The following is a 22,815-nucleotide window of genomic DNA, read 5'->3' on the forward strand; positions in this document are numbered from 1 at the left end:
TGAAGAATTATGATGAATGAAAGATATACAGAATGTACATTCATGTAGCAAAATTCTGAATGAATTGGCAACCAATAGTGCAAGCAGAGGGCAGAGTAAGTGGCCCGATACTGTTGAGCTGCATACAGCAGCGTTGTGCTGTGTCATCGTGCTGTAGGGGTTTGCTTTACAACTTCCTCCTTGCAGTGAATAGACTTAGCACAATACCTGTGCATGAAGTGCAAACACACTCGGTACACAGCGGGCTGTGCTCTGGGAATTGAATGATAAAGAGACACAGTATAAACAGTGCAATGAAAAGTGGAGTCATAAAATAGCAAATCTAATGTACACTGAGTCACTCACAATAATCAGTGCTTACCTCTGAGCATTGTGTGAATCTGAATAAATCCCATGACAGTCCAATGTGATCATCCTAGTGTGTTTGGCTCTGGGAATTACCTCATATTCTGTGGTGCTTTGCAATCAGCTATCTTTTCACCTTGAGATTAGTTTATATTACACTAAATGATTGATCTTTTTCTAGTAACTGATATCGGTGAGATTTTTTGCTTGTCATCACACTTTTGCTGACAAAGGTGAACTTGCAAAGCTGTCCAAATAACACACACACACACACACACACACACACACACACACACACACACACACACACACACACACACACACACACACACACACACAGAGAGATGTCATCACTATTAGTAGTGAAATTCTGTCCGACAAAGTGCCTCTGTTGATTCAGATTGCAAAGCCATTTTTATGGTCAGATTTCTGCAATTACATCCACACGCACGCACACACACACACACACACACACACACACACACACACACACACTCTCTTTGCTAGCTGGTCACATGACAGATCATTCATCGTCTCTGAATCACATGGTTGGTGATACTAAAGCCTCATTTTATATGTCGCCTAAAACAACTTTAGTTGAAAAGGTTATTTTAGGTGAGATTTATGCATAAATTAGACTAGAATTAGAAAGTCGAACTAAGATTATAACTCAGTTACTCAGTAGCCTTCTGGGAAGTTCCAAATGCACAAGAATTTAGTGAACATTGCCTTGGGTTCCTTTATTATTATAAATATATAGGCTGTTAATCTACCCCGGATTTGAACCCTGCAGGTCTGTTGCACTGTGCTGAGAATTTGACCACTGAGCAGAGCCTGCCTGTTTGTTCTTGGGAGAACAAATACAACCATCTCAATTGTATAATTTACAAGTTATTAACATACTCTCCCATATAGATTGTAGAAAATAAGGTTTTATTAAATTATTTTTTTCTTTTTCCCCCTCATATGATATGATATGATATGATATAGTAGGCCTACTTTTATTGTCAGTTCACACTGAAATGTGTCTTGCGGCCCAGCATGCAGCCATGTATGCAGAACAGCCATGTATGCAGCTTTGTTGCTGCTAATTCTACTAACAAGGCTCTTCAACGCTATCTGGTCTGGTGTGCAGTGCAGCTGATGCCCTACTGCCCTAGTGGGCTGCCAATGATGCAACCAAAACAATTGCAAACCATGCTAGATATGTTTGGAGAACAGGTGGGCGCGGTTGGCCACTTACACTGTGAAATAATAACAATGTCTGCATGCCAGCCAGGCAGTTTAAACAATCACAGGGACATATTTGAAATGGCCTATACTTCCCTAATATCCTGATGCAGCAAACTCTGTCCCCACCCACTGAGAACTGAAACAATTGCAAAGGTATGTATTGCAACATTTCTGCATTGCAATGAAAGGTGCAGTTCAATGCATGTCACATCAACATTGAGTTGAAATATTTAGAATAATTGGTATGGACAAAATGGGTATATGAGCGAATGTACAGAAATTAAATGAAGTCATGCGTGAATGACAGACCATCCTCCCACCCATACTATTGAAAGGAAACTGTTGCGTTGCATGCTGCCAACTGCATGGTGATTCATCAGTTTAGAATAAGGAAACGGGTAGGTCTGGCATTCCGCCCGTAACTATATATTATTTTCCCCATTATTCTAGAATGAAACTTAACCAGAAGCAGAACTGTCGAGGTCTCTTCTCTCCGCCGCTCCGCGGTTGATTTATTATGAGGGCGCATGTTGCTTCTTCTCAGAGTCAGACACATTAAATAACTTGAGTGTGTTCCACTGGCCTGTCTGTCTGGACGGTTCACGGTTCACTTTGCGTTGGAGGAATGTTGAGAGTTGAGCGCTTGTCTTTTTTTGTCCCTCTGGAAGCTTATTTTCAGCACACGGGATTACCGATTTGCAGAGTCATCAAGTATGTAGGCTACTGGCTACTATGATGTAGAATTTCTTCAGTAGCTGCCTGGTTTGTTGGTATGTGAAAATCACCCGAGACGCAAGAAAGCGCGCAGCTTGCTTCGCTCGCACGGTCTTCATTGAGTCGGAAATACTGTGAGATGTGGAACGGATTACGGATTCCTATTTTGTTTTCTCTGTGGACTGTGACATTTTGTATACTGTATGTAACATAATGCCTGCAAGTGAGAGAGCGGACAAGATATCGCTTTAGATTGTGGCGATTGCGTCATCGGACAACCATGCGCAAAGTGGCTGCACTGACTTATTGATTTTTATAGGGGACAGTCACTCCTGCGATTTTGAATCGTCATTCGTCATCACACTACTGCACAGAACGTCCATTCAAGCTGTCTGGCTTCATTTATTTGAATGGTTAATTCAGGTGAGTCAATCGGCATTTTTACACGCGATGGCATTATTGCCTGTTTGAGAGTTTGAAAGTGCTTCAGGTCAGGTAAAAAACACAAGTTGAAAGAAAAAAAGTAGGCCTCTACTTTCTTTTTTTCTTTTTTTTAAGGAATTTAAACTTCAGTTGCACATTTCCCACCAGACTCAGAGCATTCATTTGGGTTATAGGGACTTTGGTCGATCATGTGTTTATTTTGCACAGCGTCTGCTACGAACAATCTGTTTTCCGTTTTTGATGGTTTGGTTATATAAGAGCAGAAGAGCTGCATACCGGTATTTATTATTGTGTCTCGGAGTCGGCACCATAACAACAAATATATGATTATCTTTTATTCAGAGAGTGAGTGAGTGAGTGGATGATGGATTTAGACTAGCCTAAATGTTTCTGATGATCAGAAATCTGTTAAGGGCCTTATCGCCACTGTTTAATGTCCAGGTTAATACTCGTAAAATAATACAGAAGGATCCAGCTTGTAAATGTTATTTAGCTAAAATTAGCTCTATCTTCTGACCGCCTACTGTTGATTATTTGCAGGAGTTGCAAGCTACAAAGTCAAACCCCCATAATTCCTGACTTATGAGATCTTAAATTTCTTCTGGAGAAAATAAATAAATACTTTGTGTCTTCAGTGCACTTTGACCTTGATCAGCTGTGCAGCAGGGAGTTTAAAGCTCACTTGGCATACAAATTGTCAGTGCAGTTATTGGTTAATTCAGAGGATGCATAGTCATTACAACTCAGAACTTACCACACAGATAATATCCCTGACATGATTAACAAGATTATCTGAATTTTAGTCTCACTCACTAAAACCGCAGTTTTATTTGATCATTTGTAAATCTGCAGTGTAGGCTTTGTATATGTATGTAACCAATGGTCCATTTATATCCCTAGGGGCTTTATGAATGACTGACGACTTTATTGTGCAAACCTGAACCTAGAATTAGGCCGGGGTTGACAGGTCAGACTGTGTTCTTCAATCTCACACAGCAGAAGTTAGTAAATTGTTAACTTGCCCTTTAGGCCAGTGGTTCTCAAAGTGGGGTCCGGGGACCCCCAGGAGTTCCAGGGGTCCCCAGCAAAATTTGTTAATACTTTATCCATATTTTATACTATAGCAGATACACAAGCTCATAGTGTGGCACAAAATGACGCACTGTGAGCTTGTACTTTCTGCTTTTTTAGATTTTTGTATTTATTTATCTTGAAAGTTTAGTTTGGATTGAAACATTTTGAATAATGTTTTGACACAACTCTTCTCTTCTGGGGCCCACTGGGAGTCTGGGACACAATATTTTCAGATGGGGGGTCCGGGGCCAAATTGCCTACACAACAATTTGAGGGTCCTTGACATGAAAAAGTACGCACGCACGCACGCACGCACGCACGCACGCACGCCTGTCGGTTCCCAGAACCTTTCATAGACCTTTCATGATTCACATGTGAACATGATGCCGACATGTGTGGGTTATTCTGAGTTATATGCTGAATTACTGTGAACAAAAGACTGACGTGAACTAAAACTCATTTATATCATTACCAAAATTAGGATTGAAATCCTAATTTTGGTAATGATATAAAAAACTAAATGCATGCAGTCGCTTATTAAAGCAGGATCTTAAATGGCCAGATAGCCAGTTCTATTGCGTAAAATCGTTATGCCAATTGTGTTCTTCCTTCTTTGCGGGTTAAGCTTGGCGGGAACCCCTTTTAGTGTTTTACCCCCTCAGGCCGGAAACCCATTTTGGTGTTCTATACAGTATGTACAGTATTCAAAAATGTAAAAAAAATTGATGCTGCTATATCAATATTTTGTTTTTTGTTTTTCAGGATTTAGAAGTGTTTTTAGAATCGGCCCCAGGCATAAATGGGTTAATAGTGATTGGCTGGCTAAAGACTGACAGGCCTGCAGGTCTCGGTTTATTTCAGATCTCAGTAAAAGTTAGATTTTTACACATGCAGAGTTAGATTAACACCAGATTTCTTCTGTGCAGTATATGTATATATATTTAGTTATGTGTATTTTATATTTATATCACACACACACACACACACACACACACACACACACACACACACATTCATTCATCATTATAAGTAGTTCTCTATCCCCATGAAATGTTTACGTGATTATTTGCTGTTAACCCCCTTCCATAAAGCCTGGTCAGTGAGAGTAGCACGGGGCAATACGAGCAAACACAATGGCTCTTTATGGAAAACTGAGTGGCTCTACTGTATTAACTCCCCCTCCTCTTCTCTCTCTCACTCTCTCTTGTAGATCTGATCTATACTGTACATGTGTGTGTGTGTGTGTGTGTGTGTGTGTGTGTGTGCGTGCGTGCGTGCGTGCACACACACACACACACACACACACACACACACACACACACACAAAAAAAATATATATATATACATTGGTGTCACACACCAAAAATAACCAAGATTGTAGATTATCCATTTACACCTGCTTCCCTCTCATTCTGTATTTTATTTGATTCTCTCTCTCTCTCTCTCTCTCTCTCTCTCTCTCTCTCTCTCTCTCTCTCTCTCTCTCTCTCTCTATCTCTCTTTCTGGGTCATTTGTGTGCTGTAGAGTAATCTGTGCCAAACTAACTAAAATTCCAGGTGATGCAGACAATAACACAAAATAAATGAATTAATGTATGATATACACTACAGTACCGACCGTTTCAATGCTGGTATATCCATATCAGGGCTCTAGTTTCCTAAGTGACTGTTTGTTTATCTCTCTATACTTTCTTTCTCTTTGTCAGCTCAGGTACATGGCATTTACAACAACTCCCATTGAGCCAATTTACAGCTAGATACTGTATTGTGTAGAACTTCAAAGCCAACGTAGTAGCCTTGAGGAAGACACGACTTTCCCCCGACCTCCTCATCATAACTTCATTTGTTCTGCTTCAATTATTGCAGCAAGTGATAGACGTTGGAATGTGAAGTGGGTGTTTGTAGGATACAGAAATACTTGTGCTTATAGACAGTGACTCAGACAGTGTCTCATCACGTGACGGCCTGCTGTCTTAGATGTTTTTTCTTTAGTCAAGTTGGCAGATCAGACAGCTTCAGCACATGACTGAGTTGGGCTTGAAGAAATCTGGACTGGAGCATAACTTGACATCATAAATCTCAAGTACGTAGGAAGTTGTTTTTAATATTACTTCAAAGAGCAGAAGGGAGCCATTTGAAGTGAATGGAGCTTAGCCACATCATGAAGCCTATAGCGTCGCTGTTCTGGGGTGAATCTCCCGTGAAAATCTCCCACACAGATCTACAAGCTCACAAAGCGTCGCCGCCACATTGTGCCACGTTATGACTTTGTAGATTGTATACATTTGGCAAAAATATTTGTTAGTAAATACGATTTTAAATGGTTAATAAAACTTTGATTTGATCAGGTGATATTTTGGTTTGGAATGTCTTTTTTAATTTATACCCCAAAAATGTATATACTATTTTCAGCAAGCAACGCTGCTATACTATGGACTATAAATTAGACTTTAGTTAGACAGTATGTTTTTGTTTATCAGCCTGTTGCTCTCAGGCTGCACGCTCACAGTCATTCTCCTATGACTCACACTGGGAGTGTAATTGCTATAAGGCTTGTGTTTGTTTCCGTTGGATATTAGAAGAATGAGCTATTGCTTTGGCTGGATCTAATCGTTACAATCAATAGGCAAGTTTTTGTTTTGGGGTTTTATTTTTCAGACAATTCAATTTTTCTTTTACAGTTTTTCACGATTGTTCACAACCTAACGGCATTCTCAAAACTGCACACACAAAATGCTAATCCCTGACACTTGTGTTTTCATTTGGTACACACAGCCATATTTTCAAATGACACACACATACCATTCATTAAGTACACACAACTAAGCATTTGCTGCACACTACCAAGCATGCACAGCACAATGAAGTGCAACATTTAAAACACAATCATAGAAATGGAACACACATGAATGACTGACTATGGAGAATTTCTCCTTTTGTAAAATGACTCCGTGTAGGCCTACTTTTTCATAGTCAACATAAAACAGCACACAAATATACAGCCAAAAAAAGTTATATATTATTTTTACATTACTGTAAACCGACCTGCTCAAACCTGATCAAACTGCTCAAAATGCCCCCCCCTTGGCCCCTTCCCAAACAATACTGTAATTTACAGTATAGGCATCATGCCCCCGGTGTGACCTGGCTCTGTGGGTTGTGTCATATACCTTCTACCTTACTGTAAGCTGAAAATAACGCTTCAATAGGATTCAGGAAAGGAGAATAAGGTGAAAAAATGTGTGTGGTCCTGGAACCAATCACGCACTTGAGCAGCCCGGTGGAAGCTCACATTGTCCCAGATGTCAATGTAGTCGATTCACTGTGGGTCATCCATGTGGTCAGGTGTTACCAACAAATTGATTCACTGTGGGTCATCTATGTGGTCAGGTGTTACCGACACATTGGTTCACTGTGGGTCATCTATGTGGTCAGGTGTTACCAACAAATTGCTCACCAGACCTGAATGTTTAGATATTTGAATAATTGTGTATGGTAGGTTAATGCTTTGAGATTTTACGTGATACCATTTGTATATGGAAAAATCAGGCACTTTAAGAAAGAAAGAAAACATAATGGACTTATTTCTGAGGCATCACATTTTGTCTGGAAGGCTCCTCCATGTGTCATAACAGACTCTATTAGGCCACAGGCAAAATCTAATCATTTTCATTGCATGGTGATTTCAGCAGAGAAACATAAGTGCACACATTGGAAAACAATTTTGAGGTCAACTCATCGGTTTCAATTCATTTAAAATGTTAACTACAATTAAAGTAATAATGTCTCTGAACTATGCTGTTGAACTATGCTGAGCCACGCTGGAAACATTATGGGTTGAACTACTTTAACAATTACAATTGCAATATTTGCATTTAGCAGAAGTGTGACAATTGGGAATCAGAGTGAGCATGGACCTTAGAGTCAACACACATCTGTCTGAGGAACTGAACCACTGAGGAACTGAAACTTTGAAGTGTGTCATGCCTAGTCATGCACTCTAGGCGAAATGAACATGTAGACATACATACAGGTTCTGGATATGTTTTTTCATGCAACTAAAATGTTCTGTCTTTCTTTCTTACAGCCCTATTCGCCCCATTTCTTTCTTGAAGAAACATCACACAAGATTAACTAAACTCAAGAGAAACCTCCAATTGGACCTGTGACTGTTCTCCTTCCCTGGATATATAACCTGCAGAGGAGAAATGCAGATGACAATTAACTGACCATGAGTTTAAATTCAAACTGTCATGTTTGAACCTGGATCTGTGACTGCGGAGAAATTGTTGGTTTCACAGTCAATGTGAAAGTATATTTGTATTTGTGCAGATGAACACAGGAGCTGCACTCTTTTATGCATCAACTGACATTTGCTAAGCTCAGGCACCTTGTTCTTTCCCTCAGGAGTATTTTTGTGAATGATTAGCTGTGGTTTGGTCACACATGGCTCAGGGTATCGGTATAATTGCATTGTCAACATGCCTGTTTACAGGTTCCCACACCTCTCAGGAATTATATCAACTAAATGGATGTACTGTAGACTACATATTGTAACAAATTGAACAAAAAATGGAGGAACTTGGATCATCATCTCTGGAGTCTTTATTCTTATGCAACTTGACAAAGTTCTGAGGGATTTCCTCCGTTTGTGTAAAGAGATTGACCCCAATGGGGTAAGCACCAAGATTCAGCTATAAATATACAGATCAAGAAGTAAGACATTTGTGGAGGCCCCTCCTCCTCCAGGGGATGCATTGCCCTATCAGGAAGAAGCGCCCCACGCGGGATGCTGATTTTTCAGCTATTGTGGTGCCGTCTATGCGTGGGTCTGGCTACCTGGACTACACAATCGAGACCCATGCTTCCCGAGCTCTGAGGGAAATGGATGAGTTCAGACGTCATGGGATGCTGTGTGACTTGATACTGCAGGTCACATACAAGGAGAAGACTGTAGACTTTAAGGTGAGAGACCCACTGAACATAATGGTAGTTAACTAGTTGATTAATAGAGTGTTGTGTTTTACACTTTTACTTTACAGTACTTAAATTCTATTCATCCACCACCAGTGTTATGGCATGTTACCTTTCACCTTGCTTTATGAGTTTTTTTTTTATTTTTTTATGAAGAAGGTAATGCACGCACATCCGTAGCCCAGGTGAAAGACAAGCAGAAATATTAAAAAGAACAATAGGGTCTGCACACTATTGATGCTGATAAGGTCCTCTGAATAAAACAAATAAAACTGGTGATGCTTTTTCAGCATCACCAGTGTGCAAACTCTATTCTTCACGTTGTTGTTTTGTACCCACACAAACCCTAGAGTGACACTAACAGTGGCAATTTCTAGGCATGTCAATAGATGTACAGTAGATATTTGAGTGAAGAACCTTGGGAATCTCTGTCAATGAAGTAGTCATTTTACGTGGTTAAAGGAAATAGCAGCTCTATAAGGTCACAGGAATTGTAGATTTGCTACAGTGATGTGGTGAAGAGATTTGGTATAGAGGGACTTTTTTGAGGGCCAAAGATAGAACCTGGTCAACAAAGTACTAACTAGGCTTAAAGTGATTTAAGGTGCCAACTCAAAATAGTATCAGTCAAGTACTGTGCTGTATACTGATTTAGGGACATTTAGGGACATTACATATTACAACTTATTTTAAGGGTTAAAAAGTTATTTGTAAGGTAGAGTATGGTCGAATATGTTAACAGGATATAACTAGTACAAATGCAGTGGTTTGTAGGTGGTGTCCCTACTCTTCCATTGTGAAATGTAGACCCTGCATGGGGTCAGGTAGGATGGTAGTGAAGTACAGTAGTACTGCATGGAGCTCATAAGTGCTCATAAGTTCCCTGGCCAAGCGGAGTATTAGAATTGCGGGCCAAGTTCAAATCCCAGGTAGGACAGGAAGGTTACTTATTTCAGCGTTAACTTTAACACTTTGCCAGCTTAATCTAAAATTTCCTTTCAATACTACGGAGTATTCAGAGTAAAATAATCACAGCAGTGTATACTTTTACGTTAATGCTCTGCTGACTATTTTCCAAAGCAGTTGAGTATTTGAATGTGTTTTTCCGACAGTAAAGGAAGACATTATTTTCTGTTAATTTAAATACAAAATTAAGACATTGAAATCGACTTGCAGAAACTTTTTAGGGATCAAAGTTACACTATTGGTGTGTGGTTAAGCAGTTGAAAGTGTGGGTTGATTTGATAATTCTAGCTAAAATACAAAAATCTAATATACTTTGAGTTCTGGGGTTGAGCACTTTGTCCACAGCTGGACATGCTAGTAGTATGCCATCTCCTTTTTCCATTATAGTATATCGATCTATCTATTAAACAATATTAAAGCAGAACTGGCCAATTGAAGAACAAAGGCAAAAGAAAAAGGGGGTGTGCTTGCTTATACCTCTGCCCTCCCCACCTTCAGGTGCACAAGGTGGTGCTGGCCTCCTGTAGATATATTATACCTCTGCCCTCCCCACCTTCAGGTGCACAAGGTGGTGCTGGCCTCCTGTAGATATATTATACCTCTGCCCTCCCCACCTTCAGGTGCACAAGGTGGTGCTGGCCTCCTGTAGCCCCTACTTCAGAGCCATGTTCACCAGCAGCTTTAGGGAGTGCCATGCCTCAGAGGTAACCCTGCGCGACGTCTGCCCCCTGGTGGTGGGAAGGCTCATCGACTTTGCCTACACATCCCGCATAACGGTGGGAGAGGAGTGCGTGCTGCATGTTCTTCTGGCAGCCATGAGGTGAGACCAGCAGACAGAGTTATAAAACATGCCACAAGTTGATATGTATTTGGCCGTAAACTAAACTCCCATCTGAAAATATAGGTAGACATCCTGTAAAAGCTAATACTCTGGAGTGGACCCTTTATTTCTATGTCCAGCTTTGAGGGTTTATGTAAACACAAACATTGTGTTAACACAAACATTGAAGACGAACATGAGGACGCAAATTGTGATTAGCCGGAATTAGATGATGTATGATGATAAGAGCGCCCCTCACTTCACATGGGTGTGATTTTATATTTAGACCTACATGTTTGTTTATAAACATTCTGATCTTGTCTATAGGGAGTCTAGTGAATTGAGTGCATGATTCTGTATCTCCCACCAGGTATCAGGTGGAAGATGTGGCCAAGGCTTGCTGTGACTTCCTCCTCAAGCACCTGGAGCCAGACAACGTCATTGGCATCGCCCGCTTCGCAGAGGAGATTGGCTGCACGGAGCTGCACCAGCGAAGCCGAGAGTACATCAATACACACTTCAATGAGGTAGTGTGCAAGGATACGCACACACACACGCACACACACACGCACACACACACACGCGCACACACACACACACACACACACACACACACACACACACACACACACACACATTCAAACACAACGAAGACAAATCTCAAATTTTGTGCAAATAATCACTTTTGTGATATTCTCTCCTCAACCTATCTCTTATTCTCTCTTTTTCAGTCTCATTGACAGCCGTCCACTCCTCCTCAACTTTGCTCTCTCTCTCTCTCTCTCTTTCTCTCTCTCTCTCATGTGATGTTACATGCACGGATTTCACGCAAGCGCGTGCGCGCAAGCACACACACACACACACACACACAAAGCATTTTAACCAGTGAGTAGTAAGTGTTCATTTAATAATAATAATACAACTTTATTTGTACTAGAGTAGTGCCCGTGGGGCCTCTACGGTGGTGCCCGTTGGGCACTGGTCTACTTGGAATGATGCAAGTTGGAAATTTATGCCCCACCCAGATATTATGACTGTGTCCACTTTATGCCCGACGTTAAAATAATGTCCGATTTCTGTATATCTCTCTGTGTCAGTCATGCCCAAATATGGGCATGTCAGAACAGGCCAGCCTAAGGCAGAGCTATGGTGACAGGCATGGAGTGTTGTGAGGTCAGAACAGGCCAGCTCCATACTGTATATTGACCCTGGTCCAGAGCAGGTGCCCGTCCAGAGCACGGGCAGAGGCTCTGGACCTTTCATGACATGAAATGCAGCTCAAAGTGCTTTGCAGAGCAATAGCAAAGGCATAAAACAACATTAACGTAATAGCAGTAATGCAATACAGTAAGGTCATGAATAACTAAGGATTTTAAAAGCCCAACTAAAAGCAAGTGTGTAGAAGTATGTTTTGAGCTATGCATAAAAAATGTCTACAGAGGCTGCCTAGGTATAGTGGGAGTTTGTTCCACGCCGTCGGCCTTTAGAAGCAGAAAGCTGCTTCACTGTGTTCTTTAGTTGCCATTTTTCAGCACATCGAGCAGGCCAGCAGTGAAGGACCTGCTCTAGGCAGTCATGTAGGTAGGAAGGCGAGACGATTGAGAGCTGACTGAGGTGTACAAATTTTCCCAAATCAACTACTAGTGTTTACACCCTCAAAAGTAATTAAACTTTAATTTAACATTGAGGATTTTACCATGTACTGTACTATGTCTCTGTTTTCCTCACTGCCTCCTTTTCGTCATGCATCCTAAGGTGACCAAAGTGGAGGAATTCTTCAGTCTCACTCACTGCCAGTTGCTGGAACTCATCAGCCAGGACAGCCTCCAAGTTCTTTGTGAGTCTGAGGTTTGTAGCAGTGGCATCTATTTCAACCATATCTTAAAGCAGTGCTTCTCAAAATACTTTTGATACATACATGTCAAGGATCCCCAAATGTATTTGCACTTCGTCTGAAAATATATTTATATTTTATAAGCTAACAACGTATCGTGATGTGCGTTGTGACTATGCTATATTAACTCATTTTCCCCTGAAACCCCCTCAAGTTCCCTTGTATGTTATAAAACAAATAGTTTTGGGGTGTTTTGGTGTGTGAATGTGTGTGTGAATGGTCAATGCAATGCACATTGTAGCATGCACTGGATGAAGGCACGGTATAAATGCATTTACCATTTTAATATTTTTTCTTAATGTGCCTGTCATCCATGTTACAATAATATACGATAGTGCAAATTGTTGTTTATGTTGTCTTCCTTTTTTCAAGGAAGTTATAGAATGTTGAATTGCAAATCACAAAAAGAGAAAAGTGACAAAAATAGAATACACATTTTTTACTGGCAGGCTTTTAATCAGACAACTTATAGAACTTATTACTGCCAATTTTAAGTTCACTGTTGTTTTGTATGTCATCCACAGTAGCCCATTAATTTCATGTCATGACACTTTTATTGCTTCTCCAATTGGGTAATTTTATTATTGTTCTATTGTCTGTATAGCAGTTAAAGTTTTATCGCTCTATTATTTCTAAGCATCTCATTCTCTTGCTACAATGATTTAATTTACCCTTGGGATAAATTGAGTTAATCATATAATGATGTTCTATACTTACTCTGAATAAGAGCAGCAGCTAAATGCCTAAAACATAAAGAGTAACTCTCTTATAGAAAAGGTTTAGACCTGGTCAAAATAATTATAGTTAAATTATTACGTTTTATAGTGTTCTTCCTAATAAACTTTACACTGGATTTCATGGAATGTATACACTAACTTTAAACAGTACTTATATAGCATAGTAGTCCCACCCATTTGTTGTAGTTAAAGCTAAGACTTCATATAATTACACAGTGTGAAATACTGTGTAATACTCTGTATTGGTGGCAGGTGTATAAGGCCTGCACAGACTGGGTTCGCTGGGATGTGGAGGGCAGAGCCCAATACCTACATGCCCTCCTGAATGCCGTCCGAATCTATGCCCTGCCCCATAAGTTCCTGAAGAACCAGCTTCTGTCCTGCCCCATTCTCAGCAAGGTACCACTCTCCACTCTCTATTGCCTACTTCCCTGGCCTTTGCTTGAATACTTTATTGCCAAAATACTGATTAATTCACTCCTCACTGAATCTACTCACGCTGTGTCGCTTGCTCTTTCACTTACACGTTCATTCATCCATCCATTCATTCCTTTCCTGAAATCTGTAGGCAAACTCCTGTAAGGACTTCTTGTCTAAGATCTTCCAGGAGATGGCACTGAGGAAGCCCCTCCCTCCCCCACCACACCGTGGCAACCAGCTTATCTATGTGGCCGGAGGGTAGCAAGCATTTCTCTACAGTCTTATGTGTTAAAGTCATGTTTTTAGAGCGGCATAAAGCCCCAACCTTACATATGTATGCATTATTATCATAATGCTTTAATGGCCCGGTCCCTAGTTAAAAATGAAATACAATTGATTTGGTTTACTGGTTGAAAAGTTTAAGAATTTTATATATATATATATATATATATATATATATATATATAATTATTTATTTTCCCTTCTTCAAACACATACTATGTATTCATTATAGTCATCTAATCACTGTTGTTTTTCTCCTGTCCAGTTATCGGCAACAATCACTATCAACAATGGAGGCCTATGATCCCAGGAGGAATTCCTGGTTGAAACTGACTGACATGGGGGCTCCCTGCAGTGGCTTGGGGGCCTGTGTGCTCTTTGGACTGCTCTACACGGTAGGAAAACTGACACTACAAATTTCATAGGTTTACAAATATAGTACAGATTGTTTGCTGTTCTGGATTGTGTGCTCTAAATCAATGTGACACCAGTAAATTAGTCACAAAAATATACAAAAGAATATATACACGGACCCCCCCAGGGGCCCCCACAAGGACCCCCCAGAGGCCGGACCCCCCAGGGACCACCACACTGACCCCCCAGGGGCCCCCCAGGGCAGGGACCCCCACACTGACCCCCCAGGGGCCCCTACATTGTAACTCTGTCATTTCTCGACCGTTTCGGACGCGCGGCAGCTCGCCGAAACCGGGCCGGCACCCTGGGCGCATCATGGGGGTCTGGATGTTACGGGACCCCTGCACAGTACACTACAATACCGTACAGAGCACAGACAGAGTACAGTAACTATAACAATAAATGTATAGTTACACCGCTCAGTTCACAGAAAGTATGATTTTTGAAATACTGTGCAGCTTTAATGATTCATTCATAATGTCGTACTTTGTAAGTTTGGGTCCCAGGAGACACCACATTTCTCTTTTGAGTATCGAGCTGAAAAGGTTTGGGAATGTATGCAATACAAATATTGTTTTTTCTTTAGCCCCCGACCCCAAAATAATGCTGCCATTGACTCACGACCCCAACCTAACCCCAGAGGTGATTTTATGCACATAAGTGTACACATTTGGTGCCCATTTGTCCATATTCCGCAGATGTAATTTATTAATGTAGAGGTTTTGTAACCATTATGGTTCAAATGTATTTACATACATATACATTTGCAAATGTCTAAATCGTTTACAAATCCATACTATACCAAGACTACAAATTCACTTCACTTCAAATTTCTATCTCAGTAGGCCTAGATGTAGTTCAATATTTCCGTCTGTCTGTGAACAGCCTATCTCCAGGCACCATTGAACGATTGTCGTGAAACTGCACTGCACACACACTCTCTGGATGTCAGAGCAAAACCTCTGCCCCCAATGTTGCTCTCAATCGGCCTGTTATAGCGCAGCCAGGAGGCAGATCTTTTCCAAACATCATGGAAATCGCTATACATAGTCATGTCAGATCTTTCATATTCCATCCTAATTGGCTAAGATTGTCTTCCCAAGTTTGCAGGAGTGGTCGGTTTTGAACAAAATGTCTCAAATCATGAACGCAGCATGTGATTGCCGTGAAACCTTGCACGCACAAGCCAAGGAAGAAATGGCACAACAATAATTCACTGCTTTGTGGATTCCAGGTCGGGGGCAGAAACCTGTCACTTCAGAACAACACAGAATCCAGTGCCCTGTGCTGCTACAATCCTATGACCAACCAGTGGAGCCAGCTCAGTTCCCTCAATGTCCCCAGAAACAGGGTGGGAGTTGGGGTGGTGGATGGCAACATTTACGCTGTGGGGGGTTCCCATGGCTCCACCCATCATAACACTGTGGAGAAGTGAGTACTTTTAGAAATGTTCCCTTAATTTAGGATTAGCATTTGGATTCTGTCGACTGGGATAAAAACATGACCACTTTACGATGAGGATGCTTTCGCATTCTAGTCCTTTTTAAACAAACCAAACCTCTTCAAAGTGAACCATTTAAAAGAGGAATCTCTAGTACGGTACCTCAGAAAGCCAGGAGAGCTGTCTAATAGCTCTGAATTGGGCTGATGGGTGTGAAAACGCACTAGGTGACAGGAGGCTTTTTATTTTTTTATTTTTTATTTTTCAAATATTGGTGAAGCTTTGTTCGTGTTCATTTTGTGATTTTGAGATCTGTTTCGCTTGAATGGAAGAGAAAAATGGTATTGCTTATTCGTTGGACTTATATCACTGCCAAGTAATTATCCAGATATACACCTCAAGGTTATACCCAAAGTTCCTTTTTACTGCTCATGCATTAGCAATGATGTCAATGTAAGTAGGTGGCCAACTATCTTTACACACACACACACACACACACACACACACACACACACACACACACACACACACACACACACGTTTGATTTAGAGCAGTTGTATGGTTAATGACATGGTAGAGGATAAATAAGTAGTTGCCATTCAACCTGAAGAGCACTCAGGGAGGTTGCAGGTAGTCCTCTTATCCTCATTAAAGTACATAGGGCTCTTTCAAAACATGCTGAGACATATGTCCCAGGAATGTCGATCCTGTAGGGAATGCCTTACATCTTGTCGCTGGGGAGCTAAAAGGGAGGAGATAATCTCCTAAAGAATGTTGTGTTAAGATTAATAATATAGTTTATGAAAATTCCTAACAAAAATATATCCAAGTGGAATGTACATATATTTGTGTGTTTTTTTAACCACTTAAAGCCATTGAACTTTGTTGACCAGGGTGTTCCAGGGCTCTATACTTGGTGCCCTTCTTTTTAAGTGGTGCAACCACTTCCTTACGCAGCTTTGTGTGTCTGTGGGTGGCTGGCTGGCTGGCTGGGTCTGTCCAAACACGAAAATAACGTTTGGTTGGTTTTCACAACCATGTGTCACTGTTGCGCAGCCTAACACACACACACACACACACACACACACACACACACACACACACACACACACACACACACACACACACACACACACACACACACACACACACACACACACACACACACACATTAACTGTATATTATGATGATTTAGGGTGTGACAGTACAGTACAGTACAGTACAGTACAGTACAGTACAGTACAGTACAGTACAGTACAGTACAGTACAGTACAGTAGAGGGACCTCAACACGGTAACTCTGTCATTTATCGACCATTTCGGACGCGGGACGGCTTGCCAGAACCGGGCCGGCACCCTGGGTGCATTCCTGTGGGTCTGGAAGTTTCGGGGACCCCCCGGGGACGCCCACACAGAGTTGCACCACTTACTTCACACGGGTGTGATTTTTCCTTTCTCTTTGCCAAATTTAGCCTATCTACAAGCACTATGTACTATGTACACACACAGGTTTAATATACTAATGCATTTAGACTCTAAAGCATCATCACAACTCATCATGACTAACCATTTGCGCAAGTATTCTTTTTAGAGTTGTCGGGTATAGCTGCAGCACTGCCAGCAGTGTTTTTTCATAGTGATTTAATATTTAGTATTACATACTGTACAGTAGTTAATAAATATGCTAGATAATAACCTCACATGAAGTATTACAGCTGCACTATAAATTGTCTTGATATTGCATTGATAGGCCCTGTCACCAGGTCCCAGCTAGAACATACTCTTCTGTCGGTGCCAAGAATTGAACAAACAAGCATCTGATTATTATTATTGTCACCCTCTTGCCAAACTTTCCTGCCTCATGAGTCATGACTGACTCAAAGTTAAACTATTAAAGGTACAAGGCGTACACACAGTAATACGAAGTTAAACTATTAAAAAAGTTAAACTATTCAAAAAGGTACAAGGCATACACACAGTAATACGAAGTCTAGCCTTTGACTGAAAACCAGTGCCTGGATCCTAAATCATTTTATCTAAACAATTATTTAGTAATAATATTTCAAAGAGACTGTATGGGACAGAACTGGTTTGTTCAATCAATAACTGACATGACTTGAAGCTGCTTAAGGCCTGACCCATTTAGGCCTATACATTTTTTTCCCCAAAAATAGCAGACCTTCTCTGCTCTCTCAAAGCTCGTAGCACGCCACTCGAAAAGGGGTTCCCGCCCAAAATGGGTTAACCTAAATCCAATTCTAGGTTACTGGAAATGTTAGCGCAATAAGAGCACATGGCCCCAATTTTAAGTTCAAGTTTCACTGTGATTGATAATCACACCAATTAGATTGCTTTAAGTTTAAGGTATATAACAAGGAATAGTAATTCCTTTATTTGCACTATTAGGGAATAGTCATGAAAGTTGAACCCTTTTTATGCCCCACTGTCAACCACGGAGGCACCCACGCTTGACAACAACCAGCTTACCACCTTCCACCTCTTCTGCCTAACAAAAACGGCATATTAAACCTATGATAATTACATTACATTCGCTATATTCATCGTGGAGTTGTATTTTATTAAATGCAGGCTTAATATATTCCAATTAATAAGCAAGTTGTGGTCCAGCAGTGTGAGCGCCAGGTGACAACAGCATGTGTACCAACAGAAGAGCTGACATGTGGGGGAGGAGAAACACCTCTGGCAGCAGAAAGGTGTATTTTAGTTGATAAATATGCCATACAGTTGCTCAATCTTGATTAATTTCACATCTACACCTTTTCCATTTTATAGAGTAATATTGAAATTGATCGCGCTACTGTACTACCCTTTTTTGTTTTCTTTTTTTTTTGTACCGCTGACCAGTGGTTCCCAAATCTTTTAGCTCTAGAAGTAGAAATTAGGGGACCCCAACTAGTGAAAATGGCAGATCTACAAGCTCACAATGCATCGCCTCACGCAGCTTTGTGAGTTTGTAGATCATGTATTTTCACTACTACTTAAACATTTGTTTTCTAATTTATGGAATTTCTTTGATTTTCCTTTTATTTCTTCATGAAATTACTGAAAAAAAAGATAATTGAATTAGTTGTTTGTTGTTTTTGGGATTTATGATTTAAAACAAAATGTCAGAAATCTAAAATATGGGAGACCCCTTTAAAAATGTGTCCACAACCCACAAATGCGTCCCGACCCACTGCTCTAGACAGCATTTTCCTGCATAATAGGTGACACCCTTACAGATTCTCATAGTTTTTGACTAGAATCATCATGCAGTTATCCTTTGTCCGTCAGGTGGGATCCAGAGTCCAGTCGCTGGTCTTACATCTCCCCCATGTCGGTGGCTCGTTTGGGTTCCGGGGTGGCAGCATGTGGCGGAGCTCTGTATGTTGTGGGGGGCTTTGATGGGGAGACCCGCTGGAATACGGCTGAGAAGTACCACCCTGAGACCAACACCTGGCACCAACTGGCACCCATGTCTTCTGTACGCAGCGGACTAGGTGTGTGGATCGGTTTCTGTCTGCGTGTGACGTGTGTAATAATTGTACTGTGTGTATAGAGGGTATACGCGTGACATCATCATCATACCCCCGGAAGTTATGCGGGACCGGAACGCCCATACATCCAAAAAGAGAAGTCCTATCTGACTGCATCAAACAACGTTAAACGATATTAAACTCACTTTGCCACTCACTCTGCCACTCAATTTGCCACTTTATGCATACCCTCTTATGGAAATGTCTGTATTTATCCACTTAGGCCTGATTTATACTTTTCACGTGGCAAACAAGCCACAAGCTCTGTGAGCTTGTAGATTGGCTACTTAAAACCCATTTTGGGTGTTAGCATTATGTTATGCTTTAGCTATTGAAAAATAGTAGATCTACAAGCTCGTGGCGCGCTACAAGCTCTGCTATTTTTGAAAAATCGAATAACGACTGACATAGGAACATAGCCTTTTCAGAAAACTGTCAGGATGTAGAAGAATTTTTTAGAATCTGATCTCAGGTCAAAATGGGTTAAAAAATAAATCCCTTTAACAAAATGCCCAGATTAGGGACGGCAGGATTGATGTCAAATGCATGCGTGTGTGATGGTGCATACGTACATTTGGATTGCTGTGCCTGCATGCATGTACTTGTGTGACACTTCATAATGTTTCTGGTCTCCAGCTCTGTGTACTTTTACCAGTGTTGTTCCCCTGCGTCCGTAGGTCTAGTGTGTATGGACTCCTACCTGTACGCCATAGGGGGTTATGATGGTCAGACCCAGCTGAACTCCATGGAGCGCTACAACGTTGCCAGGAACCAATGGGAGCCCGCAGCCGCCATGCAGCACTGCCGCAGTGCACACGGCGTCACCGGCTACCAGGGACGCATATTTGTACTGGGTGAGTCGCAAGCGACATCTCCAATCCTCCAGTGTTAGTGTTAAACTCTGTGTTAAACTCTGAGTTATTGAGGAGTAATGCTCTGTATTAAAAATAAATAAAATCATTACTCAAACTCATTGTTTAATATCGAGGATTTAGGATCGAGTTTGTTAAAGTATCATCATTTTAGCAACAAAGGACTGTTGACTTCCATCCTTTTAAAACTACTAATGTTGATATAATGTACTAATGTTTTGTTTTCTAAGAGTGGGTGTTGCTGTAATTGAATGGTGGATATCTAATTTGAGAACAAAACTTTGAATTCTCATTTTGTAGCTATGACAGAATAATAAAAGGGAATCTTAATCTGTTGTAACTCAAATTGTATGGCAGGTCCATTGCTGGTGGGCTGAGGAGTAATAATATGTTTTCATCAGCCTGTGTTCTGAGAACAAAAGAACAATTCTCACATTGTATCTCTGCTGAAAAAACTTTAAGCACAACTGGCATAAATCATCGAGGCAACACAGTCATGACAAAACATACAGCACACGCTGTTACGCATAGTATAGTGATGAGTTCATTGTAGACCCTTTAACAACAGGCTATTGGGAAACAATGTAGCGATCCATCAAAGTCAATTTGACATGATTGATTTCAACAGTATAAGTTCATATCAGCACAGTTTTACATTTTATTTTATTTTACAATTTGTTTCTGATGTGGATTAAGAAAACCGTCTGTCTCTCTCTTTCTTTCTCTCTCTCTCCTCTTTCCTTCTGTGTGTGTGTGCGTGCGTGTGTGTGTGCGTGCGTGCGTCAGGGGGTTTTAACCAGAGCGGCTTCCTGTCCAGCATCGAGTGCTACTGTCCAGAGTCCAAAGAGTGGTCTTATGCCACTGACATCCCCATCGGACGCAGCGGTATGGGCATCGCTGTTACCATGGAACCCTGCCCGGGCAGCCTACCAGAGGAAGAGGAGGAAGAGGACGAGGAGGACGCAACATAAAATAAGTAGAATTGTGATTGAAGGCAAGCGAGCGGACTGTCGATGATCTGTGGTGTTGACTATTGTTCTAACTGATGCTGCTTCTCGGAGGGAGATGTGTGTCCATGTGAAACATTCCAATATGACTACTGGCATGTCTCCCTACGCGCTGTGGGTATGAACTGTTGGCAGCAGAAGAGGAATGCAATAGCATTCATTTACTTTGAGAATGTCAGAAGATGAGCAGGGAGAATTAGTGAAGCAGAAGGACAGACCACATACTACTGACCTCACAATGCTACAGGTGCTGCAGTGCAGACATACTCTCTCACATAGTGTATACCAGTGACTCTCAACCTTTTCAATTTCAAGGACCCCGAGTTTGATATACCATTTGATACCATTCATTTGTATCTTCAGGACCCCAATCTACACTGTAAAATAATTCTCAGTTTTCATTTAACTTCGAGAGTGTTCCATTTGTACACTCTCAGAGTTACAGACCCAGAAGCGTCCATTTGGACACCTGGTGGTCCCCAGACCCGACGTTGGAAAAACAGTGGTGGATAGTTTGTCACATACCCAACCTTTATTTGCCCTTGGTGAGTAGGGTAATGAAAGGATGGAGAGGGGGACAACTGATAACTGTTATGAGCCCAAGGTCTGATACTGCAGTAACTGTCCAGTCAGTGGACTAAAAGTGCCCCCACGTGCTGAACGATGATGCTGTGGACGGAAATGTGGTTAAACATGCCGTCACTCTTGCTGCATTGTTCAAATGCCATTGTCGTGCTGTCTTTGTGACTAAATAAGGCTTTGGGTATGTAATAAACAAATGATCACCCGGGCATTCATTCATGGCCATTGTGCAACGACGGATGCCAGAGTGATAATATAATATGCTGAGTACATATACTTCACCGATATAAGCAGCAGTCTTGTAGTGTGTGTTCTTTCTTTCTTTCTTTCTGTCACTGTTGCTGTTGTGATTCATCTGATTTAGTCATCTTTTGTTTTGTGGCACATTTATAAGTTTTATATCATTTTCAATTAAAACAGTTTTTATATTATTATTATTATTAGTGGTAGTAGTAATCGAAATAGTAGTAGTAGTAATTGTACTAGCTACTGTAAACTGCTGTAAATTATTAAATTAAAAAACATGGTCATCTTCATTCATCCAGGATCATCTTTCTCACACTGATGTACGACTGAAAGAGGAATTATCTCACCCTTCATCTCAGCTATCAAGGTACATCAACCCAGTGTATATTATAGCTTGCCCAAGTGTGTAATGCACATAGACAGCCACTAGATGGTGGAGTACATCCAGAAACCTCAAGATTTCAATGACAAGAAAAGACCCCTGTTGTGTTCCTGTTTTGTGGTTTGCAGTGAAAACAACATCAAGATTGTAATGGTAAAACTTATTTTTTCTATTTTTTTCTTTTTATTATTTTTTATTTATTTATTAATATTATTATTATTATTTGGGGGGGGGGGGGGGGGTCCTCTACATTTAAGCTGTTTTAATATTCCAATATGACATTCTGTGGGTACTAATGAATCTGACCCCCTGGCGTGTATACAGGGTAGGGGCGAGAAACCCACCAAAGAACGGGATGTTTTTAGAATAGGCTAGCCCTAGTCTGTTGCTTTCTTTTAATGGCCCTCATAATGGTGAGGCAGAATAGAGTC

General features: G+C 41.0%; 1 protein-coding gene across 2 annotated transcripts in view; it reads left to right on the forward strand.

Moving 5' to 3' along the window:
* keap1a (kelch-like ECH-associated protein 1a) overlaps positions 1 to 22,292 on the forward strand; it is a 30,280-nt gene extending 7,988 nt beyond the window's left edge. The window contains exons 1-12 of one of the 2 annotated variants that reach the window (XM_080783521.1): positions 2,074 to 2,715; positions 7,898 to 8,775; positions 10,371 to 10,570; positions 10,941 to 11,097; positions 12,326 to 12,418; positions 13,454 to 13,600; positions 13,770 to 13,879; positions 14,169 to 14,298; positions 15,552 to 15,748; positions 19,054 to 19,259; positions 19,973 to 20,149; positions 20,954 to 22,292. In XM_080783521.1, the coding sequence (XP_080639647.1) occupies positions 8,563 to 8,775; positions 10,371 to 10,570; positions 10,941 to 11,097; positions 12,326 to 12,418; positions 13,454 to 13,600; positions 13,770 to 13,879; positions 14,169 to 14,298; positions 15,552 to 15,748; positions 19,054 to 19,259; positions 19,973 to 20,149; positions 20,954 to 21,138 (1,815 nt within the window). In that variant the 5' untranslated portion in view covers positions 2,074 to 2,715; positions 7,898 to 8,562 and the 3' untranslated portion in view covers positions 21,139 to 22,292. Of the gene's footprint in view, positions 1 to 2,073; positions 2,716 to 7,897; positions 8,776 to 10,370; positions 10,571 to 10,940; positions 11,098 to 12,325; positions 12,419 to 13,453; positions 13,601 to 13,769; positions 13,880 to 14,168; positions 14,299 to 15,551; positions 15,749 to 19,053; positions 19,260 to 19,972; positions 20,150 to 20,953 lie in introns of those variants that run through there. The other variant, XM_080783522.1, reaches the window with a different exon arrangement.
* The last annotated feature ends 523 nt before the right edge of the window (positions 22,293 to 22,815 follow it).

Source organism: Protomyctophum bolini (genome assembly GCF_963924005.1).
Source record: "Protomyctophum bolini genome assembly, chromosome: 15".
Taxonomy (NCBI): Eukaryota; Metazoa; Chordata; class Actinopteri; order Myctophiformes; family Myctophidae; genus Protomyctophum; species Protomyctophum bolini.